General features: G+C 44.3%; 1 protein-coding gene across 1 annotated transcript in view; it reads left to right on the forward strand.

Moving 5' to 3' along the window:
• Positions 1-7,071: 7,071 nt before the first annotated feature.
• GRIN2B (glutamate ionotropic receptor NMDA type subunit 2B) overlaps positions 7,072-22,149 on the forward strand; it is a 161,200-nt gene continuing 146,122 nt past the window's right edge. The window contains exon 1 of the mRNA XM_035544130.1: positions 7,072-7,482. Coding sequence (XP_035400023.1) covers positions 7,072-7,482 — 411 coding nt within the window. The remainder of the gene's footprint in view (positions 7,483-22,149) is intronic.

Raw genomic sequence — 22,149 nt, forward strand, 5'->3', positions numbered from 1 at the left:
GCAAAACTGGTGTTGTTCTGGGTGCAGCATTCTGCTGTATGTTTAAGTCTAGCTTCCCTCAGTCCTGTGTGCCAGGAGGCAAAGCTGGTTTTAAATGTGCTGAAATCCCTTTGGAGGGGCTGTGCGCACAGAGATGCATCCCTTGCTTTGGATGATTTGCTCTGAGCCTGAGATGGGGCAGGCAATGGTTGGAAGTGGGAAACTGCATGGTGAAGAGACCTCTTGAAAGCCTTGAAACCCCTGTTTGAACTGGAGCATGCATGGAGCGGCAGCTGACCGCTCCAGACGGCGAGGACATTTCCTCCCCTCTGGCAGGAGGGGCTGGTCTTGTCCCTCTAAACTTGCCCAAGCGGGGTGCTGGGGGTGAGATCCCAGCAGGGGAACGATGGCTCCAGCCTGGCTCCGCCAGCCAGGCTTGCAGAGTGATGGCCGTGCCAAGCCTCTCTGCCCTGGCATTTAGAAATTGGCACTGGGCAATGCCAGACTGACCTGCTGTCTCTCTTAATGGCTTTTCTGTGTGTTACACTGGCTCCCGCTGCTCTGTACTTGTATGCCAGGCTGGGGAAGCAGGTCAGGCTTGCTCCTGCTCTCCCTGGCCCGGCTGCTACCTTCTTCCTCCCTCCCTCATCCTGCTGAGGGCCCTAGGGGCTCAGCTTAAGAGGGACACGAACACAGCTGAACTTCCGCTGCAGCAGAGGACAGTCCCAAGGGGTGATCAGATAACCATCTTACAAGCGTTTTCAGGGTGGAAATGGTGAGTCAAGAGGGAGAAATTGTTTAGGCTGAATGAAGGAGATATTATTGAAGTAACAGGATAGCTGAGTAAAGGGAAAATTTAGGCTGAGTTTAGAGAAACGCTTCTAAATGTGATCCTTGGAGTCATCTTCTAGTGGTGGTAATCCTATTGTTTGAGTTGTTTCAGGGCAGGTCGTGTGCTAAAGCAGATGCTGCAGACAGCAATACTGAAATGACTGGGGGAAGGGCAAGACTATTAAGGAGAGGATATTCACGTGTAATTTCTCTGAATCACTTGATGTTGGACTCAACAGAATCTCGGAGGCTGTGGCTGTATCAGCTATCCCTATGATATGTAAAATATGTGGGTGGGAGGAAGTGGGAAGGACACTGGGAATTTACCCTTGGGCAAGCTTACAATAATGAGACACAGTTCTTAATCTGTTGGGAATGATTTGGGTCTAATTGATGATCAAAGTGTTCCTTGTACCGCCTCAAGTGCAGGGAGAGAACTACTCTTCTCCTTTATGTGGGGCAGGAAAAGGGAAGTGCTTTTTGGACCTTGTCCTTGGATAGACCTGTTGAATGGATAGACCTAAACAGAAGCAATCTAGGCTTTGGAGATGGGGAGGAGTAAATATGTGATCTATGGGATGAATCTGACACTGGCCAGGCCGGGGAGGAGTTTCTATCTGGTTTAATAAAGAACGGACAGGTTAAAAGAAAATAAATTGTGAATAGAACTGAACCTACATACCACTTTCCTTCCAGGGGACAGCAAGGGATTTCAGTCAGAGTCGCTATAATGAACCCTTCTGGTCCAGGTGTTGCATTGCTCTTTCATTCATCATTGGACGTGGAACTTTCTGATATCTGTAGACACTGCCATATTCCTGCTCTGAACGTACGGATATTTTCCTGCAGTGTCATTCATTCTGTTTATCAGTACCTGAAGTGTGCAGGTGCTTCCAGGACACATCCTTTGTGCCCCAGATTCATCCTCATCTTTGTTTCTGTTTACAAAGTTCCTGGAACAACAGGGACACGAGCCAGGAGATTTATGCGCACTTATGTCACCTACCTGGTGAGCAGTAATATGTGGCACAGCAGCACAGGAGCTGTCAGTTTACAAATAGTCTGGGCTGAAGCTGTGGTAGGACAACGCAGCATTAGGAAGGGAGGAGTGCTTCTTCAGAGGTAGACTACATGCAGTGTGTTTGGAGTGGGGAGGTGGCATTAGCCGTAAGAATGGGATGCTGTCCTAAGTTGAAATTGGATTGCCAAAAATCAGTGAGTTAGAGAAGGGTTTGATTTACAGCCTTACACCCCAGCTTTTAGGAGTAACAATATATGGGGTTTAAATCAATCCTACACCTTTCTTCTCCTGGGTCTTCTCAGCTCCTGCAGCTTACCTGTAAGGCAGGTAGCAGACCAAAACCACAGTCTTATGCAGTTAATTAGCACAGAAATAGTGCTCTCTGGTCCAGACATACAGGTATTTTCTTGCCAGACAGTCCAGTAGCTTGTCTAGTGCAATGTTAACTTCCCTACGGCTCCTAGTGCGCTGTGCTGTTCCCTGGTGGTGTGTTGGATACAAGGCACAAAGCACCTGCCAGCTTTCTAGAGTATCTCACAGCTGAGATGGATTTCTTCTTACCCACAACTAGGGCTGGAAACATGAGGGTTGGTTTCTGATTCATTGTCCAACAATGCTCAAACGGTCTCCAGTAACACTGGAGATGGTAGGGCATCTGTAGGTAGTAGCTCCGCCACAGGTGTGGTGGTAAGTATTGGAATTGGGCTAGTGATCAGGTAGGGTTGAGAGTTAGCATTACAGTTGGTGCAGATGCAAAACTAGCTGTTGAATTCAGATTCTGTGGCTTGAAGTCCTGTGACCTCATCAGAGCTCTCAGCGGGCAGAGTCCAGAAAGCACTCTGGTATGAACCTCCCCATGGCTCCCCAGGAAAGTCTGGAAGTTGTACGTGATGCTCTTCTTCCTCCAATGTAGAGCCCGCATCCCTACAAAGTTCCCTTCACACTGGTGATGCTGTTCAGCCTCCTATCTCAACCGTTGTCTTCCTCCTTACTAGGAAAGCTGCCTTTAAGGTAGCTTTTAGTCTGAGACCACAGTATTACAGGAATTCCTTTCTTTTTGCTATATTTAGCTTGGAAGTGGGGTTTTGGGGCCTGCAATTACTCTCCCAAGGGGCTGTTGCATGTTGCTGCCCTTCTGGCAAAGCTGCAGCGGATGGAGGCACCAGCATCAATGCACAACAGAACTGACCCTAAGCTTCTGGGACCAGCCCACCTTCTGCCTCAGTTTCTTTATCCCACCTAAAGATCGTCTCACCTTGCTGTACGCTGAGCAGCACTTTATTTACAGTTTGCCTGGCTGAACGCACAATGACCTATTTGTGTACTTTCGGTATTTTGAAATATAGTCCAGAAATATCTCTAAATGCTGAGCTGTATTTTTGCCTGTGCAGCCTAATAATTTGCTATTAATACTTATCTTAGATATGATCCACATAAAATGCAGTGTCAAATAAGGTTCTCATGATATTTTAAAGCAATCTAACCTTTGGTCCTGGCCAAATTCCAATCTGAATAATTACTGTCTGACTACCTACATTTCTCTTGTATTTTCAATTGGGAAAGTTAACTCTCCCTCCTCGTTTTAACAGTGATTGTGTAACACTGCTCTGCAGCATTAAGTAGATGCTGCATTCCTCTACAATGGTGGATGTGTTTTATTGGTAAGTAAAATGAGATTATAGAGGTATAATGGTTTTACAGGCATGTTTATACCTAAATATAGATATGTCTGTAAAACCACTTTATCTAATATCCCTGACATATATTGTATACCAGGGAGTAAGGGACAATATAATAGCGTGGAATAACGTGTGAAAGATGTTACTGGCCAGACTGGAGTTTAGGAATTGCTGAATTGTTTTGGAGTGGCAAAAGCACAGAAAAGCCTCCCAGACACTATGCTGCCCCACATCACCAGCAAGGGAAAAAACTACTCACGTAAAATATTTTGTCATAAAACATCCTAGCACATTTTTAAAGTCATTCTTGACTGGTGAAATTAGAGTCTAGGAATATTGAAGTTACTTGAAACAACTAGGGGCAAATTTCCTGTTTTACAACTGCAACCTTGTCACGTGCTTATGAATTTCTCCATGTGAATTTGCAAATGCTCACTGGAAAAAAGACAGCCCTCAAGGAGGGTCCCTATAGTGCCTCCAGTGTTTCCTTGTTTGGGTGTCTCAAACTTTTGCACTTAAACATTGCCAAAATTAATGGATAAAACTTGCTGCTGTGTATGCAAAAACACCTTCTCACAGTCGTGGGGTCATTTTAATCTTACAATAAGTCTGTGGTTGTGTACCACTTTACTAGCTTACCTTCAAAAAGGGCTGATAGTGAGCCAGACCAGAGGAGGAAGGAGAGGTGGGGTTGGTGCCAGGATGCCCGTTCCTATCTCCAACGGACTGCACTTGAGCAGTGCAACTCTGTGCTGTGAATCTGCTGCTGCCTTGTGGGAGTGTGCTGGGGCTGATTGGTGGAGCTAATGGGGTACCACCAGCCCTGTTTTGGGTGTGATGTATTGGCATTCTGCCTTGTTACATCCCTGCGTCCTGTCCTGCCAGGGGGCCCAGTCTGAACCTGGTACCTGTAATTGCTGCAGACGGATGCTGGCTCCTGGCACGTAGGCCATCCGTGTTCCTGAAACACGTAGTGAGCATGACAGAGAACTTATATATGAGCAAGAGACAGAGGAAAAGTGCCTTGGGTGGTTGGGTGGACACAGGCATCTCTCTGCCTGCTCTTGGAGAGGGCTCATGGCCAAGGTTCCAAAGTGGAGGTAGATGCCAGGTCAGCTGTGGAGGCACTGATGACCTTTTTAGATTAGATTTTTCCTAGGCCTGGCTGCTCCCTGTGTCTCTGGCTGAAGGCTGAATTTCTGATGCTTTACAGGGAAACCTATCATCTTGTATTGAAGAGAAGATCTGTCTGGGGGGCACATCCCCTGAGCCAGACATGCAGTAGGTTGGCACTTAAGTGCTCTTCAAGATCTGTGTTCTCATCTGCTGGCCCTTGAAGGTAGATGCTAGAGATTTATTGGCTTTGGTGCAAGTGAAGAGAAGGGAACAGGTTTCTTGGCCAGCATTTTTCCCTGTGGGAAAAGTCTGTATTTGGGTGTGAAAGCAGACAGCTGCCTCATTCGCCTGCATAGCTCCTGCATTGCTGCTCTCTGAGCCCTGTGTTGGAAGGCCCTGTAAAGTATTCCTGGTGGGAGAGGGGCTAGGAAAAACCTACACTCTGCTCCCTGGGCATCACAGCTAGCCATTGCCTAACCAAGCGTAATATACAGTGTGAGACTCTGCAGAGAGATCGCAGGAGACATATTTTAAAGAGAGCAAATATAGCATTAAAGGGACTGAGCGAGAGAGTGAGAGACAGAGAGCGTACAGAGTGCATTAAAGTTAATAAAGCATTGCAGGAGTGGGGACTGCATTTCACTGTGAAGGAATCTAATTTAGTGACTCGTAATTGGAGGATAACAGTCCTGCTGGAATGAAGTTAGCTGTTCATTTTGCCAAACTCTTGAAGTCCCTTGGTTCTTGTGAGCATCTCTCAGAAAGTGGATCCGTCAGAGTTTAGAATCGATTGCTGCTTTGTACCCGTGGTTCCTTTCAGCCTCCTAAGTGGATTTGGTTCCTCCGGTGCGTATTTATTATCTATTTTATTATGTGGTTATTTATCTGGTAATAATAATGCAGGATACATTCTCTCTGCTTAGCATGGCAATGAGGGAGCACATGCTGAGCCTCTGTTATCCTGGGCAGGGCATGATGGTGTCCCTTGTGCCCTCTCTCTAGGGGTGACTGGTGTTCGGTGGGGTTGTTGGATGGACTTCCAACTTCCCCAAAAAATCCTGTTTTGTCCCTGCTGCTGCAGCCTTCTATCCACTTGACAGAGAGACATGCAGCAGTCAACGGTATGAAAGGTTCCAGTTTCTTGGTTCCCAAGATGAGAGGGTCAGTGATGTAGTGCAACGAAATGCAGGGTGGGTGTGTTTATTCTAAGTGTACCTGGCTGTTGATGAGCAGATTTATGGGCATGAAGAGCTGATAGGAAGTCTTTTCTAGTTTGAAATGCTTGGCATCTACCTGGGACAGCAAAGTGGCCCTGGATGGGAGTGCTGAACAGTGCTGCCTCTCACAGAACAGCCACTGCTCTGTTTTTGTCCCCAGACCAGGAGGATTTTGATAATGCTTACTCGTCATAGGTGCTGCAAGTATTAATTCATTAGTGTCTGTGAAATGTCTTGAGGATGAAAAGAGCTGTGGAAATGTGAGGTATTATTAAAACAAGACTGAGTAAAGAAAGAGCTAGGAACAATCCCACAGGGAGCTGTCTTGCTCAGGCAGGGGCTGGAGAGATGACCTCATCGGGTTTTTCCATTTCTGCTGTTGTGATTACAAAATAAAGTGGACGTGTTCAGGGAGAAGATCCCTGTAACATCCCTGGCTGTGGTAGCTGATGGTGAACCTTTATGAGCTCTGTGGATTTTTTCTCCTTTTTAGCAAAAAGACTTGGCATGTTGGTCTTGAAGGGAATGTCTTCGCCATGTTACACTGGTCCATTTTTAGCTATGACCATTAGGAAATTTTGTGTTCTTGGCGTTTTAAAAAGAAATGGATGTCGTGTTGGTGAAAGGCATATGACTGAGCTACTATGGACTGGAGCAGTGTGTATTCCTTTAGTACGAAGGCTGCATGCAATGCATACACAGAGTAACTCACACCCACATCCATCTAATGGCCTTGACAGTTGTCCTCGCTTTATTCTAGAGGCACTGTGCTGAGAAAGTAAAAGGGTGTCTTGTCTGCCTGGTCCCTTCAGCCCCTCTGCTATACCTCCAGCTGAAGGCCAAACCAATCACAAGCATCAATAATTTCTTTGTGTTGAGGGCAAGCACTTAGACATGGGCTTGACATAAGCAATTAGTTTCACAAAGACAGCTGAACAGCCGTCAAAGGACAATTCTCAATCAGTTTTGACTTTGGTCTCAGTGTGACATGGGACCAGGGAGATGACATGAGTCCCTCTGACTATTTAATAGAGTCCTGAATGCAGCTGAAGGACTGGCCATTGAGCAAGAAGGGCTGGTGGGAGGATGGCAGCGGCTGAGGAGGATCGATGGATCTGCCTTGAAGGGTTGAGTGCATGATTGACTTATCAATTAATCACTTTCTCTTTCTCTCACTTTCCCCCCTTCCTTTTATTTCTTCTTTGTTTAGGGAGTGTAAGAGCCGAAGATGAGGCCCAGGGTGGAGTACTACTCTCCAAAGTTTTGGCTGGTGCTGGCAGTCCTCGCGACAACAGGGAGCGGGGCCCATGCCCAGAAAAGCCACCCGAGCATTGGCATTGCAGTCATCCTGGTGGGGACCTCAGACGAAGTGGCCATCAAAGATGCACACGAGAAAGATGACTTCCACCACCTCTCAGTGGTGCCCCGGGTGGAGCTGGTGGCCATGAATGAGACAGATCCCAAGAGCATCATCACCCGCATCTGTGACCTCATGTCAGATCGGAAGATTCAAGGGGTGGTATTTGCTGATGACACAGACCAGGAAGCCATTGCTCAGATCCTGGACTTCATCTCTGCCCAGACCCTCACTCCCATCCTGGGCATCCATGGAGGCTCCTCTATGATCATGGCAGATAAGGTACATTTGAACTTTCTTCTGTTATAAACCCGCAGATTGAAACTTAAAACAGAGAGAGCTATCTGAGTCTGTGATCCTCAGGTGGAGTCTCCTGGGGCCGAAGGGCTGGGGGATTAGAGAGACTCAAATTCAAAGAGATTAAAAGAGCTAACTGTGTGTAGCACTGCTGAGAAGAGCCTATTAATCATGTGGAATTATCTGCAACAGAGGAAAAACCAAGGAGGTAAAGGAGTAGATAGAAGAGAGCTGCAAAAGAATGAGCTCTCTTCTTCCTTAAGAAGCGTAAAGAGCCTCTGACAATTCTGATTTTTTTTTTTTAGGGTTTTATTTTTGCTGGTGTTTTACCTTGGGAAGTGCCAAGAATGCTAGCTTGGGTTTTCCCTGAACGGAGCTGGAGGACATTGTGGCATTTTCAGAGATGCTTAATACAGCTCTTACATCTTAATTGAAAAATAATTGAATCTTTAATAAAGCTATCGTCTCTCAGAAGTGTTCATTAGCTCCTGAAGTTAAATAGGTGTTAGCGAATGCAAATAACTGGTCTGAACCAGTCCAGCTGTTTCCACTTTATTTTATTCCATCATATCACTGACACTTCGCTGTTTTCCCCAACCCAAGCTAGTATTCTTGGCAGTTAACTGCACAAACAGGCCTTCCTGCCACTGCTTTGGAACACAACAAGATGCGGAGAGCACCATCTTTGGCCAGCTGGTAACTGTCAGCTTAGGGGAGCATGCATGGTGTACAGCTGGACCTGACAGAAATCTCCTCAGCAGGAGGAGCAGGGGACCCAGAAATTCATGCCTGAGCGTGCATTGGGCCAGACAGCGTGGCTGACAATGGCCTCCAAGCTGCTGTGGGCTGGCTGGAATATCCAAGAGAAGTGAGCTGCCCTTTTCCCTGCAGGCTTGGTGCAAGAAAGCCCCTTTATTGAGAAGAACCTCTTGACTACACTTTCATAAAGAAACAATCTGGGGATCAAGCTGACAGTCTTTTCCTTTTGTAGGTCACTCTTCAGCAAATCTGGGAGATTTAACTAGGCAGAATCAGGTGTAATTGAGTGAAGGGGGGGAAGTAAGCTGGCCAATGTGGCAACTTTTCCTCAGAAAAAGAACTAGTGGACTTGAGAAATCAGGCATTTTCTGTTCTATTTACCTTGTAAGTAACTAATTCAGTGCAGGTTATCATAGGTGAGTAGCTGGGAATAGGTTAATCACAAGATATTTTCTCACTCTTTGACCAACTGTTCAGTTGCCAAATGTACATTTAATATGCAGGTTTTCTCAGATCAGTCTTTGAACTAAAGTAGGCATTGAGTAATAGAATCACAGGCATTTCTTTCTCTGTCCTTCAGTAGTTACAGTTGTGATAAAGTCATTATGCCCCATTCTACCCACAATGAGATTTTTCTTTCTTGAGAAGAATTAGGCAACAACTCATTGCTCTCCTGCGTTCTGCGATTGTCAATGTCTGTGCAAAACAGGTCTAGAGCGTTACTTTCAGTGCTGCATTTCATCCTTATGGTGGCATTTTATATCCTCTTTGAACAAGCAGCAGTGTCTCTGTTGCCAGACATCCTAAGCACTGGGAAAAGGTCCTTGCAATTTTGAGCTTGGCAGGCCAAGTTCTGATTTCCGATTCCTGCAGTGCAAATCCAGCACAGCACCATTGCCTATGGTAGGATTAGATCAGATTTACGCCTCTGTAATTCAAAGAGGAATTTGGCCTATTGAACTTGGCAAAGATTTTTCTTTTTATCTCCCTCTCATCTCTCCTTGGGAAGGTGGCATCTCATGCGGCCACCCTGTGTACCCCACCAGCTTGCTTCTAAAGAGCCTTCTGGCAGGCAGGCAGCCCACAGGGAGCTCAAAGGTGGAAGCCTTATAAATAGAGACCTTTGTTTTATCAAGCTCCCTTTTTCATAGTTTTGCAGGCAGGAGAAGCAGGATACATGCAAAGATCTGTGGCTTTAGGAAAGGCCAAGATTTCTTTTCAGCATAAATCGAAAAGGCTGACCTTTAGAGCTTCTGATTCACAGGTGCGTAATCTTTAATGGATAATATTTGTGTGATGAATTGAATTAAAATATGGTGGAGAGTAAATACATTGATATTCTCCTGAAAATGCTGAAGTCTGACTGGTAAGTCCTTAACAATCTATTTTCCACAGAGGGCCTTGACAGAGGCTTTTCTTTTACTGACCCTTAGTCATGTAGTTCGCAAATGAGTTGTGTGGCTGGGGTTTGATCCTGTAAGCACACATTGCTTCTTTCAGCATCCCTTCAATGCTCACAGCAGTCAGCTGTGATCGAACTCGCTCAGCATTTCACAGGTTTAGACCTGCACTTAGAGTTTTGTTGTGCTCCCTGGGCGTTTGCGATCAGTAGCACCAATGCAAACCTAAAGAAGAGTGCAAACCACTGATGCCTTCTCTGGTGGTTAAAGCAAAAACCTCCTCAGTTGAACCACCTTCCCTGGACGAGCATGAGAAATTCTGTTTAACCTTCAATGAGGGTTTGATAAGTGTGTCTGTGAGGAAATTTGGGTCCATGTGTGAAATTAACTTCATAATGTTCTGTAAAGCTGGTGAATTGAGACATGAAACTACAGGCAAAAAAGAAAAAGAGGATTTCCAGCCTGAATTTATGCCCCCCCTCCCTCCTGACAGAAACATTGTACAATGTGCACCATAGGCTGCCTTCATCTCAGTTAACATCCATCTGAAAGTTTGCTATCTGCTAGCTGTAGGTCTAGGCATCACATTGCTGCAATCAGTGGGGAAGGAGGCACCACCTAGTTCATCCCCATGCACCTTGGGGTGCAATGAAATGTTTGTAGGACAGTCTTGTGTCTCCACACTGATTCCTGAAGAAGGCATCAAGAGCAATTTGGGGTAGAGCCTCAAGTGAAGTGCCACAAATCTTGTCCTAGGTGTAACACAGCAGGTGGAGGTATGCTGCTGAAAATGTAACATCTGGATTTCCTGATTGTTTTGTTCAAATTTGTGCTCTTTAATATTGCATCTGATTAGATTTTGTAGACAATATTTAGACTGTTTTCCCTGTTTTTTCCCTTGTACAATAACTATATAGTCATTTGCATATGTTTTTGCTGTTTCTCTCCTCGGTGCTCATGTCTCTAATCCCACCTGCTTAGCTGTTACAAAGCATTGCATTTAATCTGTCTAATTTGGCATCAGAAGAAATTGACCAGATGATGTGTGTACACTGAGATCTGGGTTTAGTTCCAGGAAACTGGTACGGCACAGACACCACGTGCCGCACTCGAGTGCTGGAGGGACCACTTTACTGAGGGAGACTCTCCTCACCACTGGTTCAGTCCCTTTAGTCTCTGAGATTGCCAGCAGTGATGCCAGGTGTTGGGAGCTGCAGCAGTCACTTTGATGGGGCTGGATGGCTTGGGAGTGATGGCTGAGGGGGTTCAGTAGCCCCTATATTAGCTCCTCTCAGAGGAGCAAGTCCTGCAGTTGTAGGGCAGAGTGTAAGAATGGCCGCACTGTTTTGAGTCCTACAAATGAACATCTATCTGGTCCTCGTTTTGGTGCTGACACCTCGAAAAGGAATTAGGACCACATGTCCAGAGGACTGCAAAGCACTTGTGACCAGTGACATCTGCTCCCATTCCAGTATTTAAAATTACTTTTCCTTTCTCCCAAGTTATTTTTAAAAGCAGAAATTCAGTCCTATCACAATGTGGATGTAGTTGGTTGATGAGGATGCTCTGTGTTAGGAGACTGACGGGAGGAAACCTTCAAGGCTGCTGATGCAGCTTCAGTTCAGATAAGCACTCAAACCAGTATCTTGTGTTTGCAGACATGAGACTGGAAACCTGGGCTGGGCTTCTCTTCATTATACTTTAAATATTGCCTTCTATCACTTCTTCCCAGAACTAGGAGGTAAAGGAGCAGTTGCAGAAAAGGAAATAATAACAATGTAAACTTATATGTATCTTAAAGGAAGAGTAAATTGTTGTTCGGATTTAGGACACTTACTGTGTTGGAAAAGACATGCCTAAAAAATGACCACACCATTTGGCTGATTGGTCTGTTTTGTAATGACAGACTTTTTTCTTTTTAATAAGAGGGAAAGTCAACTTGCTGATAATTTCTGTTCTTACCTTTTCTACTTTCATTGTCTTGGGTTGCCTTGTAGCATAGCTGGTGACCATCATTTTTGGCAGAAGTGTCTTTTTTGCAGTTTTGCCCGGTTTCATTGCTTTACTAAAGCTGCTTGTCCTGTTCAGCTTTATAGTAACATAATGGTGCACAAGCAGCACCCAGGAAAAATATTGGAAGAGGAGTGTGATTATATTTTCTTTTATCTCTGTGTCTCGTGCTATTTTCTTTGGGACTTGTTCACACAGGGTAGCCATGCTGATGGAAATAAAATGATAGGGAAGAATAATCTATGAAATAAGGCTATGCCTATAATAAAATCTATATAAAAGCTGTGTGAAACTAACCTGAAATCTAAAATCCTTGATCCTTTCTGGGCCAGGTTCTCCTTTCTTTTCTTACACAGCATAGAGCTGAATTTTCCACTACTCCCTTTACTACCTTGCATTCCCACCCCCCATTCACACCAAAGCTACAATTTTTCCTCCAACTTGCCAGCCCTGCTTCATAAGTCCTTGTCCCCTTTCTTTTTGTTTTCTGTCAGGTTTCCAAGATACACTCTCTCTCTGTTTCAATGCTGAACTTTGAGGTGACTTTCCATGCTTGGGCCATGCTGCTTCGGCAATGGTGGTATTTGGCATTTCAGTGGGGAGCAAGCATGTTGAAACTTGGTCAGTGGGTGTAAAGCACCAGAGAAGGGATCTAGCTATAGGTCAGAGTGTAGCAAAATGATGCTGCAGGTAGAGGGAAGCCAAAACTAGTTGGATAAGCTGAGCACCTAGATAGATATAGACAAACCAGGACAAAGTCAAAGACACTGGGACAGTGCTGCTAAAAGCAGAACATCTGTAATTAAAAGGAAAACACTTTCACTCTCAGGTTTCCAAAGGTTAAATAATAGAGATGCATGGGGAATGCAAACCTCATTTTTCAGATGGAAATTTGATTCATTTCCATTAGGGATGACATCAGAAATTTTTAGAGCCTTTGTGTGAAAAATTCAGTAAAAAACAAAAGGGAAAAAAAGGACAAGTTCCTTTTGAATGGTTATATGAAAGGAAGTGAAATAAATTCCAAACAAAACGATGCTTAGAAGGGAAGAAAGATGCATTTTGATCTGCAAATGTTGAAAGAGTACAATTCAGTGTTGTTAGAAGACTTATCCCTTTTTTCCCCTCCAAAATGATGTGCAGTTGATGTAATTTCACAAGGCATTGTCATTTCTCTGAAAATGCATTTGATGATAGTAATAGCTTAAATGTTTCTTAGACCAATCTTGTGATTAGCAAAGATGAGTTTGATCTTAAAAAAAAAAAAAAATAAAATAAAAAAAAATCAGCAGTTCCCCTTCAAGCTTTTAGTATTTTTATTCAGGACACTATTAATCTACTTCTTTTGCTTTTGGTACTTTGTTTCCTCTTGCTGCCAAATGAAAGCTCTGTGTAGCTCACAAATAATGAACTAAATTTCATGTGTCCTCAAACTATAAGTCTGCTGTAAAAATTGGAGAGGGAGAAAAAAGGTAGGTCACAGATATAGAGGATAAAAGCCTGTATTGTATGTCAATGTTGCTTTTCTCTTGAATATACACATGTAATCATAAGCCAGGTGGATCAGTAATTTATGTTTGTGTGTGTGTAGAATCCACCCATATAAAAATATTTTTTTTGTATAAAGAAATATAGGTAGCATTTTTCTGTGGAGTTTAATTAATATCTCAAACTTTCCCTAGAACATTTTTATTACTTTACAAATAAATTGCAGCATTAAAAAATCCCACAGATATTAGGAAACCTGGAAATGAACTGTTAAGAGCTTTAGCCTCTCCCCAGGGCCATTAAATCCTTCAATGTTAACTCTCATTTCCTAAACAAGAGCTCAAGTACTCTTGTTAATATTATTTCAATGGAAAAAAACAAAGACCTTTCAAAGAAATGTATTGTTTCTTTTACTAAATATCATAGTACAATAGCATATTTTCTAAATTTTTCAAGCTTCCCTCTACTTTCTCTCCTATATGCTTCAAATGGGAATGCCATTTGAAGACTTTCACTTCTTTGAGGAGTAGTGTTCTTGAGAGTCACAAGAGAAGAGTATGGAGCTTGATTTTTTTCTAAAAAAAAAACAAAAAAACCAAAGCCCCCTTTTATTTTTATGAATGTATTAGGTACGTATTTAGGGTAAACATAGCTTTCCCCCAGATATTCCTGTCCTTTTTTCCTAATCATTTCTATTTGATGGACTTCATATCTGCCCTGAGCCTTGGACACCTGGAGCCTGAAGGCACCACCTTTGCTTGAATGGCACAAGGCTGGGGAAGGGGAAATCTGGAGGGACCCCAGTGAGGCTCATGCCCTGCCAAATGACCATGTGGAGCTTTTGAGCAGTGGCAGTGCTGGGACAGGAGTAGGATGCTGAATGTGAAGGAGCTTACAGGGGGGAGTCAATTCCTTCCCTTGGCAGAAGTTGTCCCAGACGATGTACATCAAGCAAACCTGAAGTCTGATTCCTTTACATCAGACTTTTGTAGCTATTTATAAGCTGTTTTATTTTGGGTCATATAATTCTTCTTCCAGGAGTACTCAGTGTTAGTTTTCTCCTATTGTTATAGTGATGTTTTCTTTTGAGTGTTAGAAGACCTTTCCTTGCCTAGCTCTGCATGCAACCCCTGCAACCTGCCTGGGGGAAAGAGAAGCTGTTAACTTTTTTCCTACTAATGATTAAATGAGGTGTTGTCATTGTCTACATGGAAATAGAAGTACTGAAATATCTGTGAGGAAAATGTTGTTTCCCACCCAGCTTGGTCCTGGCAAATAATAGGGCTTTTGTGGAAAAGTTCTTTCTTACTAGATTTCTAACCATGACTTTCATGCTGCTGGTGTTTGGGTAGATGTCCAAATCCATGAGCACTGTCCATAGAAAATCTGGCAGCTTGATGAGATCTTGACTCGTCATTACTTGTAATTATTATTACTCTTTCTTCAAAACAGACAAACTAAACAAACAAAACAACAAAAACACCAAAAACAAACAAAACCACAAAACCCCCAAAGAACACAAAAGTATTAAATCAATTTGTGCCATCCCCAGCTGGACAAGGAGATTAGTTTCTTCATTCTGGAGCAGGCAGTCCTTTATTACAACCCCAAGCAGTTACTTGTCTCACAGAATCTAAATTAATTACACTCAAATTGTCCCTACCCTAAACTGGCCTCAAAATGAAATTGAAAACATGGAGTGTGAAATTGCCCAATGCTGCTGCTTTAGATCTGCGTATCATTCCCCTGTAACCGCGGGACAGGGAGAAACAATTCTTTTCAGGGAATCTCTTCTCTTTGCCTTTTATTTTCTTCATTAACCAAGTTTGGAGGGGATGGATTATGAAGGAAGTTAAGGGAATTAAATATACACTGGCTGGGGAAAAAAACAATACAGAAAATATTATTTTAGTCTGTGAGCCTGTTAAGGGTCTGGAGGGACTGATGTATGAAGAAAGACTGGAACAGCTATACGTGTATGTTGTAGATAGGCTGAACAATGAGTCAGGGTGTGATTTATATATGCTGTGAACAGAGAGAGACTAAAATTAGAGAAAATTATACTAGGTAGTTGCCAGAAGGAGAGACAGGATGAATTGAGAAAAGATATCATTTGTATGTGTATCGAGAAGAAAGTTCAGACACTGAGTTTTATTAGGATGTGCTGTAGTCTCCTTGTGGAAGAGTGTGGAAAGCACATTGCTTCAGCTTTTTTTCAACCAGGTTTTCAGCCAGGACTGAACAAAGTGCTAGAGAATGTGTTATATGGCTGGAGAGGTGGTGGAGAAAGAAGGCGGCAAAGATCAGTTACAGGAAAACTTCTTATGAATCTAGGATCATGGGGTGTAGGGAAGAAAAAGACTATATTAAATAAAGTTCTGAAGGTGATTGGAAAAAATATACCCCAAATACTCTACTGAGGTACTTTTTTTTCTGTGCTTTTGTAATAGCTTCTAGCTGTGTATCTATGAGGTTCCTGATAATAAATGTGTTTTGGGGGAAGGAGGAATGAAGGAGGTAGAGAATCTAAAGGCAAGCAGGAAAAAAAAAAAAAACAAAAACACAAAACAAAAGAACACACAATGAGGAGGAGTGATTAAGGGGTTCATTGTGGCCAGCAGAATCAAGTCCTGTAAACCAGAGTGCTCATTGCAGCTCTGCTCTAAAACAGCCTTCTACATGACTTTAAGACAGCTACTCAACTTCCATCTACATTAATTTGCCCTTTGTAAGAAGACAGTAATGATGTTTTTGTAAAGTACTTGGAGCTGTACAAAAGCTAAAGGCTACCTAATTGCCAGGGAGCAATTAATGAATTTTTCTAGCTGAAGTAAATACAATGCTTGATATGAAAATCTGGACTCCAGGAGGAGAAGCTGTAACCCCCATTAGAGGTGGCTGAATAGCTGCAGCATGCAGGAAAGCTTATTGTATGCAGGGCTGATAGCACCGTCTATTGTAAGCTTGCCCAGCATTCCCTATTATAAGATCCTCTTGGGGGTTGCCTGTAACTTTGCCAGACGATGAGTGTTTGAGCAAAGTTTCCTATGCCAGGTGTATGCCTCAAGCTGATTGATTTATTTCTCTATTTATTTGGAGAATAAAACAGCTCTCTTAAAAATGTGGCAAGGAAGATACGTGACTTGTTCATGTTGAAAATGTTAGTGTGTTTTCCTACAGCAATTCTGCCTGGCCATCGCTGGCCTCTAGAGCAAGGGCTGAAGTCTGGAGATACCTTGCAGGGAAGGACTTTTAATCAAAATGTGCATTTGCTGCCACATGGCATAGGTTGCTCCAAGTTTGGCTTTGGTATAAGCCATGAGAAATTGCGTATGTGCAGCAGAGTCTTTTTAGATGTTTGCCACAAATCTCTTGAAGAGATCTTGTCCTTTGAAGCTGTGCTTCAAAACTGCATGTGGACTGGGGGCTGCACAGGCCTTGCTGGGGCTGGAGGTGGGTGGAACTGGCTCTCCTGTGAGATCTTATCAGGATCCACCCAGGAAAAACTGTGTGCAGCAGAGGAAAAGACAAGTGTGTGAAGGACCTCTGTGGGTGAGTAGTTTAGGACTAGAAACCTGACGTGAGGAAGGGAGCAAGAGAAGTCTCTGCAGGGATGTGGGGCATGCTGGCAGCAGTGCTCCCCTGGGGGAAAGGCTAGTGGGTCTCCCAGTGCACGCACAGGGTGTGCTCGGCCTGGTGCCTCTTTGCCAGCATGAGGCCCCCACGGCCTGCCAGTGCCCTGGCTTGGGGCCAGTGCAGTGCTTTGTCCGCTTGCTTTGCTGCTTGCTTCCAGCAAGGCAGGGCCCTGCCTGTGCTCCCCAGCTCGCTGGGGAAGCGTGACGGTGAGGGCTGAGGAGCCCCGTGGCCACAGGGCTGGACAGTGTGTCCTCCAGGCTGGCAGCCTGCTGGGGCCTGCAGTGCTGCGCCTGCCCCCTTCCTCTCCCCTCCCTTTTCCTCCTTCCCTTTCTGTCACCCGCTCCTATCTGTCACTCTACCCATTTCTTAATTACTGTTTGCGCTGTGCTTTGAAAATGCAAAGTATAGTATAAATGTTAAGTGTTTTTATTATTGTTATTATTTCTGCTTTTTCATTTGCATTTGCATCCCTCACCCTCTATTCTCTTGGTATTGTGGCTTCTAGAGAGAACGTGTGGGCCTACATTATTTATAACTGTGTGAGAGTAATTACAGAAATGATTTAATTACTCAGTTAATACTGTTCTTCACATTACCAGCTTGACAGGCTGGTGATCCTCTCACCACAGCCGAGCATGCAGTCTGGTGGTGCCTGCACCATGTCACAGACCAGCAGGTAAGAGGAGGCAAAGCTTGGGGAAAGCCTTGGGGATGCCTGTTGCTTCCCTCCAGCCAAGGGCTAAGGCTGCTGAACCTCTGTGGGCATTGCTGGGGTGATTCCTGTTGCCACCTCAGTTAGGGGCGGCCCATGGGGATGTGAGCACCTGGCTATGGTGATCACTTGTGTGAGGGTTCGTGGTGCCCGTCTGATGGGGATTCATGCTTAGCAGGCTGGCCATGTGTCTGCACCTTGATTGAAAGGGGCTAGTGAAGGGTTGGGAATTGAGGAAAGACGTCATGAACTTGCTCTAAGCCTTTTCACCTGTCCTAATGATGCATATAATTCTGTCCCAGCTAATCTAAGAGGGAATCCCCCAGTGAGTTCAGTACCCATTGTGTATGTGTCTAACTTTCTTTCCAACAAGAACCCGCTTGAGATGAAGTTTCAATATTATGTGTGCTACATTAACCACATTTGCCATTTATTAGAAGTCAGTGATCTGGGAGGCATTTATTGACGTAACTTCTGTTTAAGCCTTCCAAATCATGGTGTTCACACACTCTGTATGGGCCTGAGTGCAAGTTAAGATCACTATAGCCAGAAATGTTTGTACATGCAAGCGGCTGTGTAATTCTGAACCTATTGAAATAAATGATTTTTCTCTCTGAATGGAATGGCCTCCTCCTGCTGAGATTTAATCCATTGGAAATATGGTGGTTTCCGTCACTTTCAGTTCAGAAAGGCTTGTCGGGAGCAGGGAATCTCCTGTCACTGGTGCAGTATGGACAGCAGTTGGAAGAGGGGAGAGTGTGTGTCCTTTCAGGGGAACACACTTGAGCTGATGGTTACCAATACCTTGTAGTTATCTACTCAAGGCAGTAAAATAAAAAAAACACAACAAACCTGCACCTAGCAGAGCACAGAAGAAATGTAAGGAAGATGATCCTCTTATAAAGGTACTGTAGATTAAAAAAAAAAAAAAAAAAAAAAACACAAATGAGGGATCAATGGATTCTTAACAATGGAGATAGTTGCTCAGAGAGGGGAGAGAGATTCTTGTGGGATAATGGTGTATTTGCCAGATAATGGCGTAGGGAGAGAATCTCAAAAGTGCCTGCTTTCCTGTTTCTTGAAGTTGCCTAGCTCCATTTGGGCTCCTTCACGGCCTGGGCTCTGGGCCAGGCTCAGCCTGTTCCTCAGCGCAGCAGCGCTGGGTGGGCGGCAGGAAGGTTGGGGAACAGGTGGCATTAGGGCTGGTGGAGTGGAGAGCCTTTTCCATGCAGTACTGTGTGCCAAGATGCCAGGCACAGGACACCTGGTATCTGGATGGGCTCTGCCCGCCTCCAAGGAGCAATGGAAATCGAAGATGTAGGCTAAAGTCTTTTGAGCGTGAACAGTATTTCTAGGTGCTTCTTTTTTTGGCATCCAACATGAGGCAGGTTAAGGCAGACCAAATTTGAAAAAAGCTGAGCATCTCTACCTTCTGGAAGTTGGGTATTTCATGTTGTATATTCTGATTGACACCCAGAGTCCCTCATTGCTTTTGAGAATCTGTGCTAGAGGCTTTTCTTTATTTTTTTCCTATATCTGGTACACATAAAAGTGAATTGTATGACCTGACACTGGAATAGGTTGTTGAGAAGACGGAGTGAGTGGAAGGATGATGGAACAAATAGTTTTGTCCGTTCCCAAATGAATGAATCCTGTTTTCAGTGGATACATGTCTCATGGTTAATTGATTCTTTGACTGAATTATATGCTGAGACTCTAATGTGAGCTTATCCTTTAGTAGACACCAGAGAATCCACAGAGGAGATAACTTGAGCAGAGTGAAGAGATTTCAGAAGAGCTGAGCTCAGCCTTTACACAAAGGTGAGGACTGGAGGCATTGAAAGGACCTAATTTCTCCACCCACTACCCTGTCTCAACCAGGATATGTCCAGTCCAAAGGAGTTGGTGTGCCCATAGAAACTTCAGTTTTTCCAGGAGTTGACTACACCTTCTCCCTACAGGAATTTCATTCCTCCAAGGTCCTCTATTGTTTTTTTTCCCCCAGTTTACTCTGTGTATTTTATGGCTACTGTCTGGGAAGAAGGGAGATGTACTGTGGTGACCTAAGGACTGCGTGTATAGGGATTGCCCACTACAGACATGTTGCCTGGCCAAGATGAAATTTATCCGATTGCCTAGTGAGCCATAGCGTGTGCCTGTGAGTGGATGAATCATACATACTGCTGTGTGGCCAGACAAAGGCTTTGGGACTGCATGCAGTTGCAGGCTCTATTTTGTACAGGACTGTAAGAATTTAATTCTCCTTGAGTCCTCTGCCCCTTTGTCAAATCAGGTGGAAATTTGCCAGCAGGTTCAAGAGTTGCTGGGAAGTCTGACTCATGTGCACATGAACACATGTACCAGGTTTGCAAAAACTTCATTTCCTCGCAAAAATGAGCTAAAAACACACTCAGAAGGTGAGCAAAGCCCTGTGTTGGAGTGTCTGACGAGCTGTGATTTCTGCACAAGTGACCCATGCGCAGCGTGTCCCAAACACGCTTGCAGCATGCTTACCCTTGCTGCCACACACTCGCAGGGTGACTCACTGTGATTCACCCGGCGTGGTCCTGCTCTGCGATTCGCATAGGCGAGCATGCAATGCGAGCTGCGCTGTCTCTCGGGGTTGGATGTTCGGTTCACACTTGTGCACAGCGCACATGTATGCGCTCTGTGACTCACGCTAACATGCCGTGGTGGCTTGGATCACGGAAGCAAATGAGACATAATCATGAGCAGACACTTGTTCAGTGTCTCATGCTCCTATCGGTTAGATTTTGAAGGAGAACATGGCACAGGGCTTGAAGATTTTAATATTTCTATCCTGAAACAGACCTCTTGAGAAAAGAAATTAGCCTGATGACAGTAGCAGTAATTGGATTATTCCGTTAGTATTCTCCATGGAAGAGGAAGTTGCGTGACTTTAACTATATTTTCAATGCAGAGACTTAAAAATTGCACTTAAAATGTGAATTACGCCTTACTTTCTTTTCATAACTGACAAGCAGACATCTGTTTTCTGCCCCACTTTCCTTCTGCACACCTTCTGCCTTTGGTCTGCCTGAGCTTTCTGTATAGCCTTATTCTTTGCAAGGCTACAGCAAACTGTGGTGATTTGCATACCTCAAATGGTACTGAAGGAGATCAAGGCATGGTCTAGCCAGTAGGTGGGCTGAGGAGGTGCCAACCTGAAGGTGAAAACAAGGGATTTATGTATCCCTTGATCTAGAGGAGGGGATTTGCTTAAAGACCTGGACACCTGGGGGAGGTAGAGACAGGAAGGTCTGGAAGGAGTAACGTGAAGAAATGCGGGGCATGGAGGTGCTGAGCAAACATTGAGCAGATCTCTGAGCACTGAGTCCTCTTTTGCTCTATGGGCTAATCTCCTGCAGCTGCAATATCAACACTAAAATGATTTGTAATGGGACTGACAAAGTTTTGGAATATGTGCACACCTGCAGTAGACAGCACTGCTGAGGTGGAAGGAGATGGGGAGGAACTGGACAGATGGTAATGAGCCAGCCTTCTATTTCTGCTAGTTCTGGTCATTTACAGGCTCCCTATACGCTCATGGCCTCCTTCTCTTTTATTTTAAAAATCTCAGATTATATTTTGATAAACTTTCTGTTTATTTGGAATCTGCCAGGTGAGTTTTGCTGGGCTTTGGGCACATCCAAATGTTTGATACAGCCATTATCTGGTCAGAGATCTTTTTTTTTTTTTGTTATTCAGTTGTTTCCTTAATTTAGATTTAATAAGTAACTTTGTGCTCCATTAATTAGGCCATCATGCAAAATGTTTAATGCCAAAGCATGCTTGCTTGCAGATGGTGGAACAGCTTCATTTAGCGAATGGTTGGAGACCTCACCAGGCTGTGCTGCTCCTCATGCCCACGGTCCATTCTCCCCCAATGAGCCATGGTGCCGTTAACCTTCTCTGTCTCCGTGTCCTGGCGTGAATCCACAGGGCTCATCTTCACCACGGCTTCTAAGACCCTTTTTCTCTGTCCGATCCTCCTGCCCTTGCTGGAGCTCCCTTGGAAGATTTTATGTGCACGCGTGGGTTTTACGTTTCATCTCCTTAATTGTTATAAACCGAAGCTGTGGCTGTCAGCTTTCTCAACAAAGGCAAAATGGACTGGCAAAAGCATGCTGTGATACTGGCCGCTGGAGGAGGAGGAGGTTGTGAGCAGTATTTGTCTCCTGCTGTGCTGAGGGCTGCAATTCTGCCCAACAGTGTCACTCACTGGTCACTATGCTAGTCCAATAGTGTGTTGCTGTATGGCTTGAGATATGCCTGTAATAATACTCACTAATATACAATACAATCTGTTGGGAAGTATTTTGTGCTTTCAGAGTGCCAGGAACCAGCCAGCAGCTCCTGCCGTGTGCTGCTATAAAACACACAAATCTCTCAAATCATACGTTGATGGCTTTTTTTTTTTGGTTGGTGGTAGAGGAGTGAGTTACTTTTTCAGTTTCCCTATTTCCTGCTCCAGTCTAGACTTCAGTACTTGGAAAAGGATTTTCTCAATTGGCGTGTTAGGGTTTCTGTGGCCAGAGAAAAGTGTTTTTATATAGCAAGGGGTAACAGCGTGGGGAACGTGTAGCTGTGTTGCTGTGTAACTGAGCCCATGTGGAAGCATGTCCT

The sequence above is a fragment of the Cygnus atratus genome, chromosome 1, assembly GCF_013377495.2.
Source record: "Cygnus atratus isolate AKBS03 ecotype Queensland, Australia chromosome 1, CAtr_DNAZoo_HiC_assembly, whole genome shotgun sequence".
Taxonomy (NCBI): Eukaryota; Metazoa; Chordata; class Aves; order Anseriformes; family Anatidae; genus Cygnus; species Cygnus atratus.